This window comes from Excalfactoria chinensis, chromosome Z, assembly GCF_039878825.1.
Source record: "Excalfactoria chinensis isolate bCotChi1 chromosome Z, bCotChi1.hap2, whole genome shotgun sequence".
Classification (NCBI taxonomy): Eukaryota; Metazoa; Chordata; class Aves; order Galliformes; family Phasianidae; genus Excalfactoria; species Excalfactoria chinensis.
The window spans coordinates 3,815,022-3,841,315 of NC_092857.1; the positions used below are offsets into that span (position 1 = coordinate 3,815,022).

The 26,294-nt window shown below is 35.2% G+C and overlaps 1 protein-coding gene across 1 annotated transcript in view; it reads right to left on the bottom strand.

Moving 5' to 3' along the window:
* The window catches only part of PIK3C3 (phosphatidylinositol 3-kinase catalytic subunit type 3), a 59,288-nt gene that overhangs the window by 17,283 nt on the left and 15,711 nt on the right, over nt 1-26,294 (bottom strand). The window contains exons 7-22 of the mRNA XM_072360197.1: nt 24,880-24,951; nt 23,661-23,765; nt 23,074-23,166; nt 22,294-22,479; nt 20,932-21,086; nt 20,097-20,184; nt 18,905-18,972; nt 15,703-15,808; nt 14,777-14,893; nt 12,933-13,064; nt 11,101-11,229; nt 10,712-10,781; nt 10,032-10,096; nt 8,416-8,500; nt 6,858-6,932; nt 568-736 (exon numbers count right to left, since the gene is read on the bottom strand). Of these exons, the coding sequence (XP_072216298.1) occupies nt 568-736; nt 6,858-6,932; nt 8,416-8,500; nt 10,032-10,096; nt 10,712-10,781; nt 11,101-11,229; nt 12,933-13,064; nt 14,777-14,893; nt 15,703-15,808; nt 18,905-18,972; nt 20,097-20,184; nt 20,932-21,086; nt 22,294-22,479; nt 23,074-23,166; nt 23,661-23,765; nt 24,880-24,951 (1,715 nt within the window). The remainder of the gene's footprint in view (nt 1-567; nt 737-6,857; nt 6,933-8,415; nt 8,501-10,031; nt 10,097-10,711; nt 10,782-11,100; nt 11,230-12,932; nt 13,065-14,776; nt 14,894-15,702; nt 15,809-18,904; nt 18,973-20,096; nt 20,185-20,931; nt 21,087-22,293; nt 22,480-23,073; nt 23,167-23,660; nt 23,766-24,879; nt 24,952-26,294) is intronic.

Consider the following 26,294-nt stretch of genomic DNA (forward strand, 5'->3'; position numbering starts at 1 on the left):
TCTAAAAGAGTGACTTGCTTGCTTGTAAGTAAAAAACCTAAAAAGATTTAACTTGTTGCAGGTATCTCCAGAAGCTACTAACTGACTTGACTACTATGCACAGCAGCTCATAACTGTCCTGCAGGATCTTCATCCAGTTAAGTTTATGCATGCCATTCTCAGGGGAAAGATTTTGACTCTGATCATACTGATCTAAACTGAAGCAGGGAAAAGCAGTAAAGCAGCAAATGATTTAAGTGGGTAGTTACTTGATAAGGAGTAATTACAGAAAAAAACTGCCTAAGGGCAAAACAACATCGAAAATACAAGATACAACTTCATACCGCACAGAATTTATGATACAGCTGTTGAGATTACTAAACAAGCAAAACTGTAGATCTTAAAAGACAACCACATTCAAGCTCCCCATTATACAAGCTATTTTCATTCCTTTATTTCATATAAATTCCTGTTTGAATTAGGAATGTAGACAGGTTTTGATTTTTCAACATAAGCATCTTCCCCTATTCGCTTACTCTTCTGCTTTATGTTAGCTCACATAACTTAGCATTGAAATAGTATTGATACCTGCGGAGATGGAGAAAGGCTGTGTAGCACTGCTTACGGAACTCCTGGTACTGTTCACTCTGTGTGCCTCCCATGCCTTCCACCATCTCCTTATTCAGCTTCATTGGGGGAGGTAAAGGTTTAGGATCCCGGCCCAAAATATAACCAAAGTCAATGTGGAATAGTTTCCCTATAAGACAAAAAGTGCACGCAATTGCTTACTTCATAAACTCATATCAAATATTGATAACAAACAGTAATAAAAAACAGATAAATCCCCAGGTACGACTTCTAGAGGATAAAATGTTTTTACTGAGCACATTTCATTGCTTCCTCTACAGCTTATACAGCTTGCACCTTCAGCTAACAAGTTGAAGCTAACAAATTTAAAGCTAACATAAAATTCATTCAGAGCAGTTAAAAACAAACAAAAAACAACAACAACAAAAACACTTTGTTCCTTAAGAACTTGTTATAAATAAATACAAATAAAAATATTAATATACATACTACATGGTTTTTAATACTCCATTTGGTTGCTCTGGCATACAATATGTTACCTCAGTCATATGTTAATTTTACCACAGGAAAATAAGAATTATGGTCCTTTACGACCATTTCTTCTTTGAGTGAGGTTGGGATTTTTTTTTTTTAATATTTTTTTTAGCATTTTTCATATTTGAATTAATATGACAACCATATCAAATTGTTTTGAATATGCTGAAGATTCTCCTGTGTTTTTCTAATAGTAAAATACAAGTTACAGCATTTGAGCACTACCCTTCTCTTCTCAGATCAACTACGCCTACAACATTACTACAGCACCATCTTGACAAAAAAATTAGATACATCTCATTTCGGATCCAGGAGGCAACTTCTGTTCCTACCAGGAGCCTATGTGGAGCAATCTTCACAATAATATTATCCATAAATTTATTGCAAAGCATTCACTGTCCTTCTTATCATAGAGTTACAAAATGTAGAATCACAGAATGGGTTGGAAAGGTTCTGTAAGATCATATCATTCCCACTCCCCTGCTATAGGCAGGGACATCTCCCCCTAGCCCAGGTTGGTTGGAGCCTCATCCAGCCTGTCTTTGAATGCTTCCAGGGAGGGGACATCCACTGGCTTTGGTCTGCTGGGCAACCTGTTGCAGCGTCTCACCACCCTCATAGTAAAGAATTTTCTCCTAATATCTAGTCTAAATCTACCTTCTTCCAGTTTAAAACTATTTTCTCTTTTCAATACTGCTGAATTTCATGAGAGCTGCAGTACGGAGCTAAATAACAAACAAACAAACCTGAAACTGCAATTTCAAACATAATAACATTTGCATAATCTAGAGATTATATATAGATTTACATATGCAAACAAAAATGCAGTCATCAGAAACGTTAAGAGGCATAATTCATTACTTCTTAAGAAGCCACTTTCTAGGAAAACTTATGATTTGCTTCTTAAATGGTAAATATTGACCATATAAAGTAAAACGTGTTTTTGAAAGTGTTTTGCAAACCGATTTTGAAACTGAATTTTGAAATGCATCATTTCAACAATACTAAGCTGCATAAAAAATTGGTAAAAACGTTTTATATTAAAAAGGAACATACTATGTGAAAGTTCACAGAAACAGAACAGCATATAGGTTGGAAACGATCTTAGCAATTAGCAAATCAAAATCTACCTTTAATGTCCCACCATTAAACCATGCCCTTCAATGCACTGTCTCTATGTCCCTTAAACGTCTCCAGGGATGGAGACTCCACCATTTCCCTGGCCAGTCCAGTCTAATGCTTGAATGTCCTCTCCATGAAGAAATTCTTCTTTATGTCCAACCTAATTCTTTTCTGAGGAAAATGGTATTAAGTCCCACCAACTCTTAACACTTGTCACCTCAAGAAAAGACAGATAGCTGTCATCACAAGCTTCTTTCAGGTGGCTACAGTGTTGTGGTTTTCCCTCAGCCTCCTCTTCTCCAAACTAAATAACCCCAATTTTCTCAGTTGTTTCACTTAAGGCTTGTTTTCTAGTCCTTTCACCAGCTGTGCTTCGCATACACTTGCACCGTTCCAAATCCTCCTTGCAGGTGTTGTCTCCCCACACCCTGAATGTACAGTCACTTCCCTATTACTGCTGGCCTGCTGAACCATTCCCTTAGGACAGAGAGAAACTATCTTCCTGCAGTCAGTATGGAGAAGGAATCAAGAGGTAGAGGACAAACAGGTGTTTGCAATGATAGTAAAAAGGCTGAGGGGCAAGGGGATAGGAAGACCCTACAGAGCAATTTGGTCGGTGAGGGTCTAGACCACAAACTTTATGAAGAGAGGCTGAGGGAACTGTGATTGTTCAATCCAGAGAAGAGGAAGCTCAGAGGAGACACTATAGTTCCCTACATATGAAAAGAAAGATGAAGGAGGATGTGGTGAGGTAGGGGGAAAACCTCTTTCCCCACTTACCTAGTGATAGGACTAGAGGAAATTACCTCAAAGTGCACCTGGGCAGATTCAGGTTGAACATTAGAAATATCTTCTCCAAAAGAGCGGTCAGGTGCTGGAATGGGCTACCCAGAGAGGTGGCTGAGTCACCGTCACTGGAGGTACTGCATTCAAGAAATGTTTAGATGTGGGACTGAGGGACAGAAATTGGTGAGGAAATACTAGTAGCAAGTGGACGCTTGAACTGTATGATCTAAGAGGTACTGTCCAACCTTGGTGATTCCATGGTTCTATATTTGTTTACCAGTATCATAACCTGAAGCATCTATATTCATTTTAGTAAGTTTAAATGATGATTTAAATGATGACCATTCTTGAAAAAACAGCAACAACTAATATTTTTCAGCTAGTCATCTGTCTGTCCATATCACTGAATAACAGACTCCACCATGAGAGAAAACTGCTTGAGTTCTGTCATAATCACTCCTCAACTCAAGAAACAAAGTCCATCATGGTGAATTTTCTAAGAGAGAGCATGAGAATACTTAATTAGCAAACTTTTTTTTTGCATATCTAATTGTGCTAAAAACTTCATGAAGAGTGTTTCCACACTGTTATAGAAGTTTGTTCACAAAAACAAAGTAAGTTTTCTTTAGTAGACATTGATATACACAGACACATCTCCACTGCGTTATAAAATCTTTTTCATTAAAGAGGCTGGGGGAGGGTCTGTATTCACATCACTTGTCCAAATCTGTCATAATGAAGAGTCAAGGGACAACATCTGAATAAAAGAATAACTCTTCTAGCAGTAATTAAATCTCTTCTTAGTTTGCACTGGAGATAAGGAATAAGAGGCACTAATTAATAAGAAATTAGTAACTAAGGTGTATCTGAACCACTCAAAAACATTAACATGAATGTTTGTGAACATACATCAGTTCATACAGAAAATCACAAACAGAATTGTAGGGGTTGTAGGGAAGGGACTTCAGAAGATCATCAACTTATACCTCAGTCCTAATGACGAATAAAATAAAGTATAAGATGAAACCATCTTTTATCATCATCACAGTTTCTCTAGTTGTGGTTCAACATTCTGCAAATTTTTAGGCTACGACTAAGAATGTACACCAAAAGTTTTAATCTGAATACATCCAGTGCATTTAGCACATGAAAAAACTGTGGAAAAGGCAGTAAGGGTCCGGGTAAATGACATGAGCCAGCAGTGCATACATGGAGCTGATCCCCGTTGGAAGGGATCTGAAGCACATCTCATCCAATTTCACTGCTCAAGTAGTACCATCTAGATCAGTTTCTCCAGGACCACATCTAAAAAGCATTTCAGTATATCCACAAGGATGGAGACTTCTCAGCAAACTCTGCCAGGGCTCAGACACCTTCTCTGTGATTAATATTTCATACTACATAGCATGGTGTTTATGTACAATTATCTGTAAACTGATTTATTACAGCTCCTGAATGACTGTTACCAAACCTATGATATTAATCATTTCAAAAATAAAAACAAAATAAAAAACAGAAAGGGAAATTACTTAAAATAAGAGGCGAAACAGATCTGATCCCGAGACACATTTTTGTAGTGCTAGAAATAAAAGACATAGATTTCTAGTTCAGAGATACTCAAAGTAAAAAGTCAATTGTTTAAATATTAGACAAGAAGATATGTACACGTGACCATACCATTTAAGAAAGGTGTCTCTAGCTTACATTCCTCAAGCTAAGAAGCTAGCTTTCCCAACTTACAATGTCTTGGTTTGTGTGAGAACAAAGGTAGAAAATGAAACAACTGCAGGTTCTGAATTTACTGTGGATGTGCACTGCCCTCTGCTGTTCTGTTTAAACTCTTCTATTAACACAAACTGAGCTATAGAGTAGTTACTTCCTAATGCAGCTTTACCACTAAAAAAACTAAATTATCAGTCTGACTACACAAACAGTAACCGTAATAAAAAGTATTTTCTATCCATATTCATATAAATGATTGGGACTTATTGACAGATTTCTAAATGCTCATTTGCACAGTCGCAATCAAATAAGTGAAAACATATTTGCTTTAGTTGTTTTCCCACAAGCTTACTTCAAGATATTCTACCAGAATTAATTTCCAACACATCCATATGAAGTAGTCTGAATCACTGTAACATATGCTTCAGGCATACTACAAAGCCATTCATGTGGAGATGTCTCTTTTCCACAAATAAGGTAATTTATCTATACTTTTCTCATTCAAAACATGTTTTACTTTACTATAAACACTTAACATCTAAGTCTTCATCATAAGTAAATGAATATATTTAAGGTATCAAAACACCTACAGAAGCTATGTTTCAAAAGTAAGCATGCTTACTAAGCACTGAAACAGAAATTCCAGAAGATAGGTTGATCAACATGGCAAACTATCTAGAATTCTACCTGAAAGGCCAGGTTGGATGGGGCTCTAAGCAACCTAGTCTAGTGACAGGGGATTGGAACTATCAAATTTTTAACGTCCCTTCCAAACCAACCCGTTCTATGATTCTGTGATATATCTCATTCAATGACTATTGCTCCCTCAATCGTGAATTTGTAAGAGGTAGGTCATTTAGGCTCTAATCCCTTCTACGAACAGCTGGGAGAAATAAAAACCCAGCTTCAGCAAGGCTCTGAATTGATCCTGACCATCAGTTAGTCTGATGGAACACTTGGACTTTTACTTTTCAGAGGCTTGGTTTTCTAAAAATAAAATAAAAATGAATAAATAAACATAAATAAAAAGGCAAGAAAAAACTTCAGGGTTGCATTATGTTTTTTTAATATAAACTGAAAACATCTGAGAAGTTCACAGAACCATTTCTCCTAGAAGCAAGTCAAATCAGAGAGAATTATCAGGGATATCTCAGGGAAATTATGAAGATTATGTCTAATTCCATATGACTACACATAATACTTGCCTTAACATCTACTGTATTAGCAAATGTGTACGTAAAATACTAAAATGCAACTGGCATGCAATTAGTAAATCTTGAAATCGCTTTCAATTCCTATTTTTCAGATTTCCTAACATGCAATGTAACAATTTAATGATAACTGTTTGATAAAGATCAATTACGATACTTCAAGTTACAGCAGCTACCTACTACAGCATTCCTTTTTTCAGCTTTGAATAAGTTGTTTTTTTTTTTTTAAATTAAGTATGATTCTTGTACAAGTTTAAGATAACAGCAACAGGTTTTTTGATCTTGGGGGAAGGCAGACAAGTTTTACTCTATCCTACGGCCACACTACTTTCAAAAAGGTCAGTGTCACTTAAGAAAGAACTCGTGTTCTTAAAAAAAAACAACAAACAACTCTGAAGTCAAGCTTCCGTCAGTATAAAAAAATGCCGAAGTAGAATACAAGATGGTAAAATAAGCCAAGTGAAATCTGTACAAAAATCCAGTGTATGCAAACACTTTTGTGTTTAGAAGAATTCAGACATATAAGTTGTGGTTACACAAACAATAATAACATGTACCAGCTAAAAGTTACTTCTTGCCTAATTTGATTAGAACCTGCTCAATCTACTTGTTTCCTCACTATTCATCTGTCACATGATTTTCATTGCGGAGTTGGAACTAGATGATCTTTTAGGTCCCCTGCAAACAAAACTCTTTGATGGTTCTATACTACTAGCAGTTTAAATTTAAACTTAGACTTACTGAATCAAATACTATCTTAGATGAGACTACTGGAAGTACAAGAATATATTTTGACCTCCAATACTCATAGGGTTCAGTCCACAAGGAAATCTGAGCCACTACATTTGAACATTACCCACATGCCTGAAATTAAACAAATGTCATTATAAAATTATACGACTAAAAGGAATTTACCTGTTTTTGTTAGTAAAAGATTATCCAGATGTCTGTCTCCAACTCCAAGGATGTAAGTAATTACACAATAACCAGCTGTAACAAGTAAATTGTAAGCATCAATACAAGTACCTTTTCTGGGGAGCAACAAGTTCTGTACAAATAACAACAGCATATAATTCAATCTTAATTTTTACTCACAAGCAGTAGGCCACAGAGGATTAGACAGGGAAGAATAATCAAGATTATCAGTAATATGAAGAACACAAAGTAATAAACTAAAATTCAAACTTACTCAGAAGCCTTAATTAAACTTTTGCTACCCAATTACAGGCATAATATATAAAAAAAAAAAAAAAAAAAAAAAAAAAAACCCAACAAAATCAATTTCTTTCAATACTTGGATTAAGATACTTCAAAACACTCTGGGCAAAATGAATGCCCACACTTCAAACGTTTAAAGACATTTACCAAACTGCAAACAAGCATTAAGAAATTGAAATGAATCAGATTGCATATGTCAGTAGTATTTACAAGCTAGGCAGAAAGATAGAACGTGATAAATAAATTATAATTGAATGCAAACTCAGTTCTTTCCCCAACTAACCAGAACGATTTTAAGAAGTTCTAATGACTGTATCAGGAAAAATAAAAAAGACAACACTGTGGAGTAACAATTGAATAACATTTTTTGTAGGATTTAATTTAATGGACAGCAAACATGCTTTCACACTTCTTTTATGTATCCATTCACTGAGCAAAAAATACACTACCATGTTTTCTTTGTATTCACATGGAATAAGAAATTAAGCAGTGTCATCCAAGAAAGAAAAAAAATCACTTGCTTTACTCACAAATTAGAATCTTCTACAACAAATACACATGAATAATTACTGTACGAAAAATCTAACTGATCAAATAGAGGGACCAAAGGTAAGATTACTGCTAGAAAGAAAGGCATTTTTAACCTCTAATCTCTTCAAGGAGAAGGAAAGATGGCAGAGGAGTGAAACATACATTGCATGTTTAACTCAAAACTGCCTTTTTCATTAGTCAATGGCGTTCCTTTTTGAGGGCTTTGCGAACTCCTTGATCATAACAGGAAACAAGAGGAAATATTTTGCAATACCCCTCATGTATACCTGCCCTCCCCAACCCCAAAAAAGGCACTAGGTGAAAAGAATATCCAAATTCTGTTACATTATCTCAAAATCTATGCACTGATGCTAATAAGTAGAAAAACTCCTGGCTTCTAATTCTACCCTGAAAGCAGCAAGAAGCCTGAACATTGCTGTATTCCTGACAAATTAATGACTAGCTTTTTGTCCATTACAATCTTTCAATTAAAAACGGAAGCTAACTTTAATAGCAAAGCACTTAATGACTGCTCTGCTGAATAGACTTCAGATCTCACTGGCTATATAAACAAGATCTACCCTTGCTACAACAGAGGTTCTGGAAGCAAGCAGATGTATAGTCATCCAACTGCTGACATCTAAATTGAAGTGCCTCAGTAACTCATCAACCCCAACCATTATATTTCAGATATAAAATTGCCAGTTGTTGTACTGCCACTTACCACAACTCTTAACATATGTGTCCATCACCTCTGCACTTATCCCATGAGGTCCAGTCTCACTGGGTGCATGCTTCCTGAAGAAGTTCTAGAAGAGAAGTCATAAACACATTTAGCTATGCTGTAGGACCCATAACATGATTTTTATAACTACTAATTCAAGATATAAAACAAGACCACAAATAGCCAGTAGTGTCATCTTAAGCTAACAGCCACCTCCCACTTCCCATCAAAACTACTAAGTAGTAATAATTCTATATTGCTATCTTTGCACTTCATCTTAAAAATCATAATTGTACACTGAACAGATCTGAAGTTTAAATTGAAATGCAGATCTTTAAAATAGTCTCAGAAAATAAACAGCGCAATAAGGATATACTAATTAATAAGCATGAATCGAAAGAATTTCCACAGGGATAGGTTTGTGACAGATCAGAAAAAAAAGATCACACTGACTCAAATTCTGTGAAAAAACAATCTGGGACAGCTAGTTAACAACCAGCTGAACAGGAGCCAGCAGTGTGCCCAGATGGCCAAGCAGGCCAATGGCATCCTTGCTTGTAAAGAAAGTGTTGTTAGCAGGAGCAGGGAGGTGATCAACCACTGTGCTCAACTCTGCTGAGGCTGCACCTTGAAAACTCTGTTTTCAACAACAAAGCTGGCTTGGGGTCTGGAACACAAATTTTAGGATGAACAGATGAGACAACCGGGACTGTTTAGTCTGAAGAAGAGGAGGCTCAGAGGAGACCTTACCCTTCTTTATAACTACCTGTTGTAGCAACATGGGGGTCAGCCACTACTCTCAGGTAACTGGTGACAGAATGAGAGGGAACAGCCTAAAACTGTGCCACAGAAGATTATAGGAAACGAAAACAGATTATAGGAAAAAAAATTCTCAGAAAGAGTGGTCAGGCACTGGCACAGGCTGATTAAGGAGGTCATGGAGTCATTACCCCTAGAGGTATTAAAGAAACATGGAGATGTGGCACCTGGGACATGGTCAATGGGTATAGTGGCAACAAGTTCACAACTGAGCTAGACAATCTTAGAGGTCTTTTACAGCTTGTGCTATGCTTGATGCTGTACTGATTTTTTGTCTGACACTATTCAATTACATTTCCCCACTTAATCTGATGAATTTTACAGAAAATTTGCTCCAAAGCATATCATGCAGTAGCCATACATCCACCATGAATGGAAATGAATGTCAAAAATTAAATGTACAAAATGCTTCATTGTTCTATCTAAAAAACATTACTACATGCTTTAACAAGGCATCAAAACCACCAAGTAAACAACAGAAATATCTCAGAATAGAAGAATACATCATTACAGGAAACCCACATCTTCAGTATCACAACTAAGATAGAGTTTAATTATATATATGGTGTTACTCTTAGGTCATGAGACACTAGTGGTGATTAAAGTGTGTTTTTCTAAAGCAAAAAATATATATATATATATATATATCTGGTGCATTTGAAGTCTGCATCCATCTTCTAAATGGCAGACACAAAAATCAGTGGACAGAATGTGAAGACTGATGCATAAGATCTAAGGCTGCAATTTACACTGCCTTATGAGCGAGTAGAAGACTTAAGAAGTACTACATCACATACCTGTATACTTTCCTCAGTAGCAAGAACTTCTGCAACTGGCACTGACTGAATAAACTGCATGAAGCCTGTGAAAGAAACAAACATCAAAAAATTTGAGCACACAGGCATCTGAAGATACTTTCTGAAGCATTTTTATTAAAAAGTGTCACTAACACATTCATTCAACTGCTTCTCACTGGCAAAGCAAAACAAAAACAGAACACTTTTTTTCCCCAATTTTCAGGCCTCAATAATATCACCACTTATCCTAACTCCCAGTCAGGTCGGAAAAAGCCTGTTTCAAACTTTGAAGAGAAGTTAAATCAGTGACATCCTAAATGCTTGTCCACAATGGATCTGAAAGCACAGCAACAACAGGTTTGTTGTTTTTTTTCTCCCTCCTGTTCTTGCAGAGATCAGTAGGAGCATTCACTTGATTTGTCCAACATCATGCAGCAAGCTAGCATGAAAATGACATCTGGAAATAGACTAACATTCCTCACATATCAGAACCTATGGAATACCATCATCACTTAATTTAGTTACTTCAGTAATTCATATACATTATCTTACACATTTGAGCTCTTTTTTACAGAATGCTATACATTAAGTAAGATATCTATGTCACCAACAGTCTATGAGGGAAGGAAAGAAAAACTCTTCACAATACTGTATTTTAAGAAAACAAAGAAAACTCCTACCATGTTTTGTACTAGTTGCCAGCACTTTATACGGTGTCAGTTTCAAATCCAGGTTTTCTTTTCTTAGCAGCTGGGATGGAGTAGAAAGAAGAATTAAAGTGAGAACAACAAAAATCAGCTATGTTTCAAAAATAATACTGGAAATTGATTTCTGAAGTTCTTCACTGAAATCAGTAATGGACAAAGGCTGGTTTGAGAATTTAACATTTTTCATATTAATAGAATCTCAAAAGATATCTATTAAAAAAAAAAAAGGAATCTGAGGTCAGAAAAACCCTGAAACATATTACCTACATCAATAGTCATATTAGCTGCATTAAGTTTTTACTAGTCTTGTTGTTGAGAACAATCAAGAACTCAGAAATGCAACAAAGGATGGTAATCCTCACCTTATCCATAAGTGAAATAATCTGAAGAATAAGTTGATCTTGACGTAGATCATCTCCATGCTTAAAAATTACAGGATATTTGCCTCCATCTTCCGTCTTGAAGAATAACTGAGCAGGCATTAAGGCACTCTGGAACAGAAAAATCTACTGAGCTGGCTCAAAGCAACATTCACATTAACATCTCAGTACAGTACATTTCTAAATTGTAAATTCTTACTTACACCACTATAAGTAAGTGAAATAGGCAAGAATAATGCATAAGGTATAAAACTGAGTTACATAAAAGTCTCCTTGGTTATTAGCAGCATGGCAGCAAGGACCAGAAGTTACTCGATGTTCTACAAATCTGGCATAAAATAAGCAAATCCAAGAACTTCTTAAAGTAGTTAACTACTTTTTAGGAATCAATAAGACCACGTCAGTCTCAGTTAGCAGAACTCTCGTCTAAGCATGTTTGAAAAAAATAATAAATAAATTATATCCCCTCCAGATCTTCATTGCTAAACATGAAAAATAAACAAAATGTAAAAGATACACTCTTTCCCTAAATGCCACCCCCCCAACCCATGCCACTGAAGATGGAAGGACAGAAGGATTCAAATTGTTTGCATGCATTTAATTCCAATCAACATGAAAGCGCTGAACAAAAGGTCACAACAAAACAAATTTTAACTGACCGGATCAAAAAGACACAATTATAGGATAAACATCAAAGAAAGGCTGAAGGCAAGTCATCTCTAAAAATTAACTGCTTCCTTAATCTATTTAGTAAAAGCAAAAATGCCATTTTACATTGTCGTTAGTGAAAAATCAATTTAATTGTTTGCTGTTTCTTCAAATAAAATGGATTGAAAGGGATCAATTACCTACATGAATAATTTCACCTACTGCAATCGAATGAGTTGCTCTCCTCAAAGCAAAAACAATAAAAATCCAGGACACTGTTTAATATTTAAGCAGTTATATTATATTTTCCACATGCAATACTTTTTTTTTTTTTTTTAAGGTAAAGTTCCATAAATCTGACATATGATGTCCAAAAGCACCAAAATTAGTCATTCATCTAAGAGTTTGATTTTTTTCCTCATAGCACAAGATTACTGATTAAATGGAAATCAGTAACCATTCAGAATCAGGACAACCAAAGTTATCTCCAATTTGACAACAAGTTAATAGAGCATGTAGTGGAAGATGAGGACTCTTCAAAGGAATAGATACATTAAAAAAGAACAACAGGCTGATGGGGAATCAAAGATTGCAGATAACTATGGAAGGATGTTTCTTGTTTTGACAAGTTGAAAGAAAGTTGACAGAAAGTAATGCATTCCACACTCCTTGAAATTTGCAGGTATAAATAAATCTACAGCCTACAAAAGAGGCCGGCAACACTGGCAGCAAGAGCAGCTTTGCAGCTTTGAATCTTTTCTCTCATCTTTAAAATTAGTAGTTAAGCTGCTGGTTAGAGGCCTGTCTAGTAAAATATAATCTGGTCAACTATATGATTTGATGTTAAATTTACAGGGAGGTACTGCAATCTGTCCAGTGAACCACTTGCCGGTGAACCACTACCGCAGTTTTGTACATAAAATTTTACCCTTTTCTAAAGAATAGTGTTACTTCATAAACATTATCAGTCTTAAAGCTGCTTGAACTTGGTGCCTGAGAATACTTCCACAAAAAAAAAAACAAAACAAAACCATTACTCAACCACTCTAAGAACATGTTACAGTTATATCTTGCCTTGACAAGATCAGACCATTTCAACATTCCAACTGGTATTTCTGAGTGTGCTGGTCGTAGCTTATTATTTCAGTTGATTAGATGATGTTTACCTTGAAGAGTGTGGCTTTTTCAGGGATTATTCCTTTAATTTTCACCTGAGGTTCCAAAGGAAGAGGAATAAGTTCCATATCTGCTAAATTCATCTTCTCGTTATCTGCTAACAAAGCCTGAAGCCTCTCATTCTAGAAGAAAAAGAATCAAATGCTTGATTTTTCACTCAAAGCACATTTACTAGGTACACATAAACAACTCAAGTCTTTTAACATATACTAACTACTAATAAATCACTAACTTTTAAAATTCTTTATGTTTCAAAATCAAAGCCCTGTGGTTCAGTTTGAAAAAAGAACATCTGACAGAACAGTACCAAAACACTGTACAAGCAGGCAACACATTCCTATGGATTGAAAGAACTTTTAGTCTCTTTTAGTGATTATACCTTTCTTACACAGCATGTGTACATGTATGTAGCACAATCACAAACTTCACACAAGTGATACAAGGTGTAAATGTTTCATTTTCCTGCACAAACATACCCCACAGATAAAGAAGATAGTGGACAAGACACTGAAAACTCATGTTTAAGAATAATGGTATACATCAGAGAAAAAGAAAATAAGTATACAGAAATCCCATTGGAGATCCTGCTCCCTCCCCATACCTGTCAAGCTCACACACAGTATTTTAACTAAAAAGGGTGAAGCATCTAAGAAGGTACTTATGACAGAAATTCTTCAACTCAAGGCTAACAGTTCCCTTTCAGTTATACACTCATCTTACAAAGGAACAGCTTTTTGATTTTTGCTCCCAGAACAAAATAAATCTTGTTAGTTGAATTTCTTGATTTTGTTACACTGGCATAAGTTCCCTTGCACACAAAAAAAACCTGAGGGTTTGGTAGATACTTTGAAGGCTAATGGTATTCTGGGATGTATTAGGCATATTGACCCAAAGCTCAAGGGAGATAATCCTTCCTCTTTTCTCAGTATTGATGAGGCCACACTTGGAGTGTTGCGTCCAGTTCTGGGACCCAGATCACAAGACAGACTTGGGCATACTGAAGAGAGTCACAGCATCTGGACACAAAAAAATAACAGAGTGGATCATCTCTCCTAAGAGAAAAAGCTTCGAGAATTAGGGCTGCTAAGCCATGAGGGAAGGCCTCAGGATGGATTATTATTCACATACAGAAATACATGAAAAGAGTCTAGCTATCTTGGTTGCTCTTCTCTTCAGTGATGCCCCCTACCACAATAAGAGGGAGAAGGGACAAATATATGAGCATGGGGAGTGTAAATCTGAATGTCAGGAAACAGCTGCCTGCTGTGAGGGTGGCTGAACAACAGATAATACTGTTTAGAGTCCTCTAATCTTGAAAAGATCAAAAAGCTATACAGGCATAGCCCTGAACAAGCTATTAAAGGGGGTATGTTTGAGAAATGGGTAAGACAAGATGAACTACTGAGGTGCCATGCAATCTCAGTCATTGCATAATTTGACAATTCACAACAACCACACAACAATTCACAGCATCATCACAAAACCCACACAACAATCTCTGCTCCCTTCTTATGTCTTCTGTGTCTTATGTCTTCTGTGACTTGTTCACTCTCATATTACCAACTCTTATTATTCCAATACTTTCTTTACTTTTGCCTTAGTTCCCTGAGACTTTTCTCTGAAGGGGTTTGTTTTACCCAACTTTTAAAGTCTCAGAGCACTTTATAACTTTGACCCATCTAATAATCTCCTGGATTTGTCTAAAATTAGCTGAAATTGTCTAACAGTTTTCCAACTGTCTGTTAACATCTCAGTGCTAAGAATTTTTCATGAAAAGCTAACATTCATGCTGTTAATTCTTACCCAGAGATAAGTTTTCTAATCTCTTATTTACCTTTTTCTTACGATTCCCACTTTCACGCTGCACTGCTTTCATTACATGAACCAGCCGATCCACAAATGTCTGCTGAGCGGCCAATAATGAACGCATAACCCTGACAGACTTATCACCCTAAGTGAATTAAAAGAAAAAAAATTAGCTTTTTGTTCCATAATTATCTTACCTAGAAATTATTCCTGTGGTCTTACAATTTTGGACTTTAAGAAGTAAGAGAATAAAAATCTATTTCCTTTCCATTCAGAAGATATTTTCTGTAAAATGCAATCAAAATCACTGCAACTGGCAATTAATTATTTGACCTACAAGTGTATTTTAATTTGTATCAATAATTTTACTTGTGAGCATTCATGCACAACAAACTTATATTCATGCAACTGAAGTTAGTAAGAGCAAGCACACAGAACATTCTACAAAGCCTAAGAGTCAGATTCAAAAAGCATTTTTAAAATGGGAATACAAAGCATAAGGCATTAAAAGGAAAGACCACGTATCTGCTAAAAAAAAATATATACATATATATGTGTGTACATACATATGTACATATATATAAGTATACATATATATAGAGAGAGAGACAGCAGTTCAGAAAAACTTTTGGTTTTGCTTTTTTCCCTACATAACCCTCTGATGAAGGCAAACAGAACAACCCTTTTACTGACTTTGGAGGACAGGCTTCTTGACTCAATTTCAATTTTGAAAGAAGTGACTACTTATAAAAGACAGAAGATTTTAGAATCAGCATGTTACTAACGGAAGCAAGAAATATTTAGGTAGCCCTTTTAGTTTACTACAAACACTGAAAGTTCAAGCAAAAGTGGAAGTTTTCTACATTTCAATAATCAACATGACAAAGTGTCTTCTTTCTAAATGTGTGTCTTTGTACAGAATGATTAACAAAAAACACTATGTAAAGGCATTACCTTTAGCAAAGCTTGACTGAATCTTCTCATCACATTTAAGTACATTTCATGAGTCTTTGGGTCCCTCTGCTGAGTGTCTTGGTCTTCACATTCCACAATTACATACCTGCAGTACAAAAAGAACTCAAGTTAGTGCAGCATCAGATTACAACATATTTTAGTGAAACCAAAGCCCTGTACTGTATGTCTGGATATGAAAACAAATTCATTCTTGAATGAGATTGCAGATGAGCTCTCCAATTCATAATTACAAACGCCCACCTGAATTAAGACAACCTATAACACTTCTCAGGTGCTTCACTACAGCAAACATCTTGTCACTTAAACAGCACAAGTAAGAAATGATAAGAACACTCCAAACAAGCACTGTAAAGTGCTGCCAACCTCTACAGCACAGGCATCATGCAAACTTCTGACTCAAGCATACATTAAAAAAATCCAGCAACAGTAACAGAAAGTATACGGATCCCAAAGTAGCAAGCTCTACATTTCAAATCAAGTTCTCACTTCTGAAATTATTATGTCAGAACTAAACTCAAATAGGATAATTTCAGACGGCTGTATTGTAACTATCAGTATTTTACTTTGATGTAGCAATTACTAATTTGGAAGACGTTTCTTTCTACTGATAGCACTGACAAGCAAACACAGCTGTACACAAAAGATTTATTTTTTTTTTAATATCTCAAGTTTTATCTGGATAAAAAGAAAAAAAAAGTAGAGATGAAAAAGTCTCTTTTCAAACACTGCAGTGTTTGAAGTGACTACATATATTTGTCATGTTTCTTTTCCTCTATATTTACATTTTCATATGGTTAGGGGCTTTCTGCGAATGAGCAATTCTATTTTCAGAGTCCTCTTCAGCTAGAGTTCAAGAATGCTATGCATGCTACGTGGGGTTGTTTTTGTCGTTGTTACACATTTCAGTTTTGTACTGATTAGAGATCACCTCTAATATGGTATAACATAAATGACAAAACACCCTGGACATCTATTTTAAATGATATTTGGGAAACTGCTGCTGTAACTAAAAAAGAAAAGAAAGGAATTTGCCTGTCAACAGGTCAAGTCAAAAACAACTCCCTTGTTCTACAAATCAAACTTCTTTCCTCCTGAAAAGAATGAGAAGAGTCAGAAAGGTATATCATCAACTCAAAAGCAGTTACAGGCATCCACATTTCTCAGCTGTACAAAAAGTTGCACTGATAGAAGAATTACATTGCAGCTTCAGTTCATTTTCCTTAAGTTCTATATGCTTAAAGAATTGTTGAATTTTCTTGTTCACACTGATGCAAGAACTCTACTAGAACCATTTAAAAATTGTATGTGTTTAACTCGACTAGTCTTATTTATAAACACATACAAATATTAAGGAATATGTAAAGCATTCTATGCATTTTCTCTGAAAGTCATTGACAACTGGAAACCACTTCCAAAGCAGTATCTTACAGTAGTTTACACCATTGCACTCCTAAAGCGACAAAATTAGATTGCAGTGGTATGATCATGAAGACAAAGATCTTTAGTCTGAACACTAAAACTTAAAAGGAAAACTGGATGTATTAAACTGAAATATGTTATTATCATCTTCATTTGCTAGAACAAAAAAAAACAAATTATACAATTTCTCAAATCTATTTTAAAACAACACTTGGGTAGGTGTCTCATATGCCCTAACAGGGGAAAGTAAAAAAAACATTAACTGTATGCACAGTTAAAGTACAGTGATAGGAGAGCTTCAGAGTAAGTGAATGAGGATGGAGGTTTAATTTTCAAGAGTTATCAAACTTATCCACTATTTCAGGTGTACACTGTGTGTGTATAGCTGAAACAAGAAACTGATCACCAACCAACTGGATTTCTGGCTGCATAAGCTTGAACAGTGGCTTCAACATTTATATTCCATTACTGAGAAATTGAGATGTCTGGAACAGGTTGCCCAGGGAGGTTGTGGATGCTCCATTCCTGGAGACACTCAAGGCCAGGCCAGATGTGGCTCTGGGCAGCCTGGTCTAGTGGTTGCTATGCTGCACATGGCAGGGGGGCTGAAACTAGATTATCATTACAATCCTTTTCAACCCAGGCTATTCTATAATTATATGAAGGAAAAAAACGAACAAGTTGACTTTGTGGTGTTTTCTCTGCTTTGTTGTTCAGGTTTTAATTTGTTTGTTTGGTTTTTTTGTTGTTATTGTTGGTTTGTTTTTTTTTTTTGCTATCCAAAGACAAACACTTCTGAGCTTTGGACATTTAAACATTATATAGGTTGTCTGAGATGTTGCTGAAACGTCAGCGCACATCTTATATCAACATGATAAAAAAATAGCTAATCTACCAACATTTCTTTTAATGAATAATGTTTGATTAGGTCAAACATTTGGCTTCTACCCATATCAGTATTTAGTAAATAAATCTAAAAGGTAGAAATCACAATCATTTAATTTGGCTAAAATCAGAAGTACGTATTTATAAAATTTGTTTCTTGTTTATGTGTTTCTGTGTTCATATATGCATATGCACAAATATATACACTTGTGAATTATCTTGTTTTAATAGTAAAATAGAGCTGTACTCCAAATCTGCAAAAAATTATTCTATTAAGTACATAGGGAACACAAATGACTAGTTTAAGAATCTAGTTTAGTTTTTGAATTGCACAGTGAGACAAGACCTTACCACATCATTATTTTGATGAACAATTCATAACTAAAGTTATCTCTTAAGAAAATACGCATCTACAATGACTTATTGATTGTGATCACAACATAGGCACAAATCAAATCTAAAAAGAAGAATTACACTAGCACAAAAGAATTAGTGCTTTATGATGAAGTCCACTCGATTGAAAAACTTTACTCACTGCAGAAGATGAGCTTTATTTCTTATCTACCACCATATACAATTTGACTGACAACATTAAAATGTTTGGTTTTAGATATTTTTTTCTTAAATACTGTACTTAATGTTCCACAGATCATCAGTCAATTACATTTGTGTACATGCCACTTATTCACTGAGTACTTTGTTCAGATGTATGTTGTTTAAAATACACTACTTCATCCTGACAGAAGTGGAGGCTCTCAACCTGAAAACAAGTTATCTTTTCCTGTGCATCCTTCTGGACATTATAGCTTTGGTTTCAATTATACACTGATAATATAGTTATCTATATTTAGTTATCTATATATAGTTTACTACATACCAGTATAAGTAGTTTGCCAACGTAGAATTTTTGCATGCTCGTGATATCAAGAAAGTGCAAAGGTCTTGCTGTGAGGGATTTAAGAAAAGCAAAATTATGTAACAGAAGAAGTCTGAACACGTCAGTAAAATTTAGTCAAGGAAAAACAGCAAACAATGCTCAAACTTAAGATACATTCCCTTCTAAAGGTTGAACACAACTCATCCAACAGTCAAGTTACTACCTTCAATTTTTACTTGGAACAATCCCAGCAGTAAGCTCTAAGTAAAAAATGCCTACTAAAGTAGCATATTTACCAACTACAGATCTTCAGCATTAACTTTCTACATACAGTACTTTACACTTGCCTCCTATGGAATTTTCCAAGCATGACATTCAAGCCCATAGCATATTCACTACCTAGTTTGTATCCAGAAAAACTAACACTTATGATCTTCTAAATCTCCATTCTAATGAACGAATCTGTAGAGTTCACAGAGCATTTAGCTATTTATCCAAGGCGTAACAGCCCAAGAATAAATCTGCATATCCTTATTCATATGCTTCATTTGAGGATTATTTGCTACTCAGTTCTAATAACCAAAAAGACAAATTTGTAAAAAGGAATGGACTTTTTGTTCAGACACCTATCATTTATATATGAGATAAAAATTAAACTTCTCCAAACTGTCTTTACTTTGTACCTTTCCCTCCCTGTAGTCCCATTTTTATTGATCATTTTCTACTTTAAACAGACGAGCAAAGTCCCTGGTGGATAAAAATCAACAGCATCCTTTGGTTAATAAACACAAAGAAAAATGCCAATTTGGCTAAAGGAAGAACACACCAAAGTTATTAAAAGCATTGGGATAACTGTTTTCCATTAAAAAAGGAGCTTAAATACAGCTCAAACACAATCACACAATTGTCAGTATCTAATCAGCATGTATAGTCTCTGCAGTTGTCTTATACTTAATAGAGTCATTTGCTATCCTGACCAATTCAATGCTCAGTCCCCCCTTTGAATAATGTAAGTGGAAATTCACATAAGCTACCGCTTTGTTTGTTTGTTTTTGTATTTAATTTGCATTTATATTGTTACAGAATTTAAATATTCTGCACACTACAACAGAAAAATCCCAAAACACACACACAGAAGAACACACTAAAACGCCTCAAACATCACAACTGCAATGTACATCACTTGTCTTACATCAAGGTTCTCATTGTCTGCAGGTTCCTTCGTTTTTGAAGTTAGAGGTGGTGAGGAAACAGATGGAATAGGAGTCATGATCTGGGAACTGTAAAAAGGAGAACAAGTTAATTGCCATGATTCAAAGTTCTTTTATGGGGGACAAGAAGCAAGCGTGGAAATAACAACGCATTTGACCTCTACAGAACAATAAACTCAGAAAATTGTAAAGGAAGTATTTTTTACAGAACAAGCAAATAAATAATCACAACACTGTTCCCGAACAAACAGAATGGCAGCTTTAATCACTACTGCTCCTGAAAACATCAAAAATCTGTGACCAGTAAGTTACGTAACTTATGGTTGTGCAGGACATTTAGTCATAGCAATTTTACAGTTTTGTTTCAGCTTCCATAGAAAATATGCAGACATACAGGAGAATTTAGCAGATTTATTTACATTCATGCTTTATAAAAATGTTTTTGACAAAGTTTCTAAAACACAACACCTGCAAACACTCAAATGTGGAATGCAATCACACACAGTAGGCAAATCCAGTGTTTGTTAGGTCAAATTATTATACAGTAAATTTACCAAAGTAAAAGGAAGTAATCAAAGACCTCTATTAATGTCTAAGTGTCACTGCAGCATGCATCCCAGTATATCTACTCTACAGATCTGCAGTTAAATAAGTGAAAAGGAGTATACTTGTAATATGGAGAGTATATACTAGTGGCACAAGTAATTAGACACTGAAGCTTAAGACTTGGAAATCTGTTATACATACTCACAGGAACTTCAGAAGGAGACTTCTGTTAACCAAATTAGTTTGAGACTTAACATCTTAGCTTTTTACCTGTCTATTTCTGTACCATTAGTTCCAGATGCTGTCATGCTTTCTGACATTGAACCTTGACTATCCCTCTTGCTAGGTTCCAGTCCATTTTTTATGTCATCAAAGTTTTCGTATTTCAATGCCTGGACGAGCTGCAGCAGGTACATTAGTAAATCCTCATGGAGGGGGGGAAAAATAAAAGAAAATTAATCATAGGATAAGTCAAAGCTGCCTACATTTCAGAATTTGTAATAATAGTAAAACTTGGTCAGGATGTAAAGAAATGGAATAGCACCTCACCAGCAAACAATATACAACAAAAGAAATGGTCTAGGATGGAGTTAGACTCCCAAAAGAGTTATTACATCATTACTTCTTTGTTACACAAAATGTTAATCAACTAATTCTTTCAGAGAAAATATGCTTTTAAAGCACACTTTAGTTAAGCTGCACTATTTGCTTCTAGTGTCCACAAAATAAATTTTAGCTTACCGCTTCTAGGAATGATGCAAAAAATTGGACCACAGTACCAAGAAACAATCTTTCCCCATCTCTTCTGTACAGTTTTTTTGTTTTGTTTTTTCTTTTATCCTTAGCAATGACTAAGTATGTCTGATGTACGACTGAAAGATAGAATTTTAATCACTAGTTCTTTAAAATTAGTTTCCTCTACTACTCAAATTTCTGAGTAGGATTCAAAAGTCTAGTAAAAGGTGCACTTCAAAGGTAAGGCAGTGCAACCTTGGCCACTGAAGGGCACTTTCTAACATTAGAGAAGATCGCACTCCCTATTTTAATCCCTGATTTTTAATATATTTTTAATCCCTGATTTTAATCCCTGATTGCCAAGAATTCAAGATCTACAGTAGTCTATTCTCAGTTTTGTTGTTTTTTTTTTGTTTTTTTTTTACTGTCAAAAGTAAATAATTACAATTTAAACTGATTAGCATCTATTAAGTAGACTCCACATGCAATTCACAGCTCATCACATTCTAATCAGTAAAAATTGGAATCACCTTATTTCTGTAGATGTTTATCTACTCATTTTCTTCATGAAGTATATGAAGATGTACTACTTTAATGTACAAGGCAGCTGGAAACCTTTTAGTTTGGCATACTTCTATGAATGTTAACATTCAAAATACACGATGAGTTTGAGGGGATAACACTTGTTTCAACTTAACAAAAAACAAAACAAAACAGCAACAACAAAAAAACACTGACTGTTCACACTAATACAATTACCAATATGGTGAATTTCCTTCCAAAAAAAGCCCAGCAACATCTCCATTGCTATTATTTATTTAAATGCCTCTGAAGGTAAGAAGCAATTGCTAAAAACACTCTGTGTTTCAAGTTCTGAGATGACAGAACAACGAATACCTCATCATCAGCCTGCTGCAGTCTAGCAACAGCGTATCGTCGTACTGTTGGATTTGTGAAGTGAGATGACAGAAGTTCTAAGGAGTCCTCCACATCCATTGGTTTCCACTTGCCCAGTAGCTCCAGTGCTTGCTTTGCCTCTTGCGGTAGGTCCCAGTTGACGCATTTTAAGAATTTTGTCAAGGCCTGGAAAGAAAGATCAAACAAATCTACTTAAGAAATTAACGTTTCACATTAAGGCAAAATTCAATTTGAACTATACTGACATGAGCACAGATCTGAGAAGACTAACTGACATGTGACAATACAGCACAGAATGTTTTAATAAGTCTTTAAAAATCTGTAGCTATCTTTAAGTAAAAAGTGAAGTCAAAGGTTACTGCTCTACCACCATCATCAATACTTAAGAGTAGCCACCACTGGATTGCTACTTACTTAATGCGAATCATTTTTTTTGTATGCTGCTATGTATTCTGGCAATACACAGCATTAAATCTTGACTGAAAAAGGATGGACAAGCAATTTCTATTCATTTCTCTTCATCACCACTAGCACTTTAAACTGTCATTCTGGCTCTATAAAAAACTACTGCAATAATAGCTAGATTCTATGATTTACAGGGATTTTAATTTTTAAAATCAGTTTCTGTAGAAAAAGTTAAAATCACATTAATTAGCCACTGAGGCACTGAAACTCTGTATCTGCAACTGAAGAACACTAAAGTCAGTGTCAGATGAAATGTTTCTTGCACTAATAACTCTTCCAAATACTTGAGCTTACCTTCTCCTGGTTAGTAAGGTAATATCTGAATTTCCAAACTAGATCCTGTTCCTCGTATGTTAACTGTTTTGTTGGCGGATAACTCACAATGATCTATTAGACACATAGTCAGAAAGTCAGTTTAAAAAAACATGAGCATGCATAACAGTGAAGTTAACAGAATATACTGTGATGAAACAAAGCACTGATGACACAAAAATGGTAGCAAAAAAATGTTTAAAACAATATAAATTTCTCATGTTGTCACAGTGAAGCTTCCTAGTTATAAGGTTGAAGAAGCTTGCAACACAGGTAAACATAAGCAGATAAGAATACCATCAACATCAAGGTATGTGCACAACACTCATTATTAAACCCTCAAAACAGAAGAAACATGTTTTTCCAAAAAGATAAAATAACAAAGGTAAATGCATTCCTGTGGTTTTTTTCTGAGTTGGACTCAACTAACTACCCGTGAGACACACTGATTTTTCTTGATTAATGACTTCGTTCAAAGTGAAATTAACATTTTATTTAAATTGTCAACACATATTAATAGCGAACATCCTACAAGAACTTTCAATTTAGTCCTCACATGATTGACTTACATTAAGCTGATCTCGAGTAGCTGCATTAGGCTTCAGATCATGGTCAGAAGGTCCACTTCTTAAGCTTCGAGCAAGCTTGTGATGTTTGCTTTCTACTAAGTTTTCCTAAATGCAGAGGGTAAGTCAATATACATAAATACTTAAACACTAGTGAAAAACAGTATTAAAGCCATCTAGCAAAAACTCATCACTATGTTGAATAGCGCATGACATGTAAAATTCATATCTAAAAATACAGCATCTTCTGGACTGTTTTTTCTCATCACTGCTGTTTTAACAGATAATCCTTCAACAATACACTCTTTTACCCTGTAAAAGAGAGGAAGGCTGTAGGGATTTGAATTTACGCATTTATTGTACTTCACACAACTTACAAACCCTATTTTGCCATTTGGTGAATTGCTGCAAAATGCAAGTGTTTCAGTCAACACACCCGTGATTTAGACAGCACGCAAACGTGCTAGCTGCTTTCTAAACATATGTAGGATGTTTGCAGCATGAAGCTTTGTATGCAACAAAAACATTCTCAAAAAGTTTTCCCACTGTTAATACCATGTTAGCAACAGTAGGAGCCACAATAAGAGCCACGGTGTCAACAAGATTTCAGCAGCCAAGGCAGTTTTCAGCATTGTCAGACTTGCTCTTGCGGTGTTAGATTACACAGTGCTCAAACAGTGTTGCCAGTAGAAGCCCACTTACATTAAGGTTCCCAAAGCTGCCAATACCAGTCGCACTGAATTGGCATCCACAATAATGGAAATCTTTTCTAGAACTGTACTTAGGCACTGTCTACACGAAAAACGACATACAAGAGAGTGTAGGGAAAAAAAACATTTTAACAGATGAAGTGACCAGGAGTTACCTTCTTCAAAACTTCTTTCATCTTCTTCAGCTCCTTCTTGTACAATATTCCCACCCTCTCTTCTACCAAGAGTACCCCTAAACTACTTTCCCCCATTTCAGAAGAAAGTACATTAAGTATAGAAAGGAAGAAATTCATCATAAGCATTAAATAAATTGCCACATTTTATATCTAGCAGAATTAATAAACATTTTCTACAAATCACACCATAGTACTTTTCAACTAGTCAATTATGTCCTTCCCATGGGACTCTGGACTACTGCAGATAGGAATATAGATAAGCTTTAATCTCCATCCGTGGAAACCTCTCAGCAAAAATACTGTGCTACAGACTGTATTATACGGAATACTGCTTACCATAGACATTTGTGGATCTGGAATCTTAACAATTTCAGAACTTGTTAAAACTGGGGATGACTCATCACCATCCTGAAAGACAGTTAAAAGCTTATTTAATATTTCTAATTCTAAAACTAAAGCAATGTCATTCTAGCATAGTGCTTTTCTATTAACATAGAGCACATTATATTTAAGTGAAAAAATGATGCAACTACACCCTTCAGTTTTGATGGACCTGTAGGAGAAAAGACACAATTTTTATCTGTTTTTTGCCAAATGATAAGCGTGGTCACAATACAGATTGAAGTTCATCCAGTGAAATACATCTTGGCAACTCTTCACCATGATAGCACACAGGTGAGTAGAGAAATTTGCAGCCACCATTACACACATGCTCTGGACGCAAGAAAATAAAATAAAGTAAGACCTACATTTCCAACAGAAGACAAATCCTTTCTTTTAAACAGCAGCTACATTACAGAAGTTATTCCGGAACAGTCAACTTTAAAAAGATGCATATATGTCTATTGTTGATTCCACAAATAACACTGTAGCCTCTTCCAGAAGTTCATGCTGCACTATTCTGGGGCAGAACGATAGTAAGGAAATCTGTTGTTCCACAAATAACATAGGAGAAGCAAAATATTTTCTGTTTGAACCCATCAAGAGGTAAAAACAAAGCCCAACATTACTAAGATCAAATCCAGTAATTCTGTTTACTTTAACATCCAGCAGTTTAGTGTTGTGTTTTTTTTTTTTTGTTTGTTTGTTTGTTTGTTTTTTTACTAAAGAAGTGGAATCTGGCATGAATTGACATGACATACAAAATATTTAAGGAAAAAAAAATCACAAAAAAACAAAACAAAATGAAAAAATGCAACAGAACAAAACACATAAAAATCAGTATAATAATTAATATTTCATACTTCAATAAGTTTCTTCTCACTTAGCCTGGAGCAGATTACAGTATTGAATCCTAACAGGAATATGTCAGAATGATCAAACAGGACAGAAGTAATAACTTCCAAAGACTGAACATCTATTCACATTTTCAAAGATAAGCAGGGACTAAAAACACCTACTGGAATTATTTTCTTAATCACAATCTACATTTTTACATTTAAAAATCAGCCAAGAGTTTAATCAAAAGGCTACTGAAAACTATCAATCTTCCCACTATTTCATCAGACTTTTTTTTCCCCTGTCTTTACTGCATTGCCTCTCTGCAATTTACAGAGGCACCAGGGATGTAAAGGGAGAGGAAAGACTGGTAGGCCTGGTAAAGATATGCAGCATTAGCTGAGAAAACTAAAAACTAACAATCAGTATGTTTGGTAGTCTGTGAGAGAGGTGAACTCACAGAACAGCTTCTTATGTTTTGACGTTGTACTAATTTACATATATACACACAGGCCTATATTCACTCTCTCTCT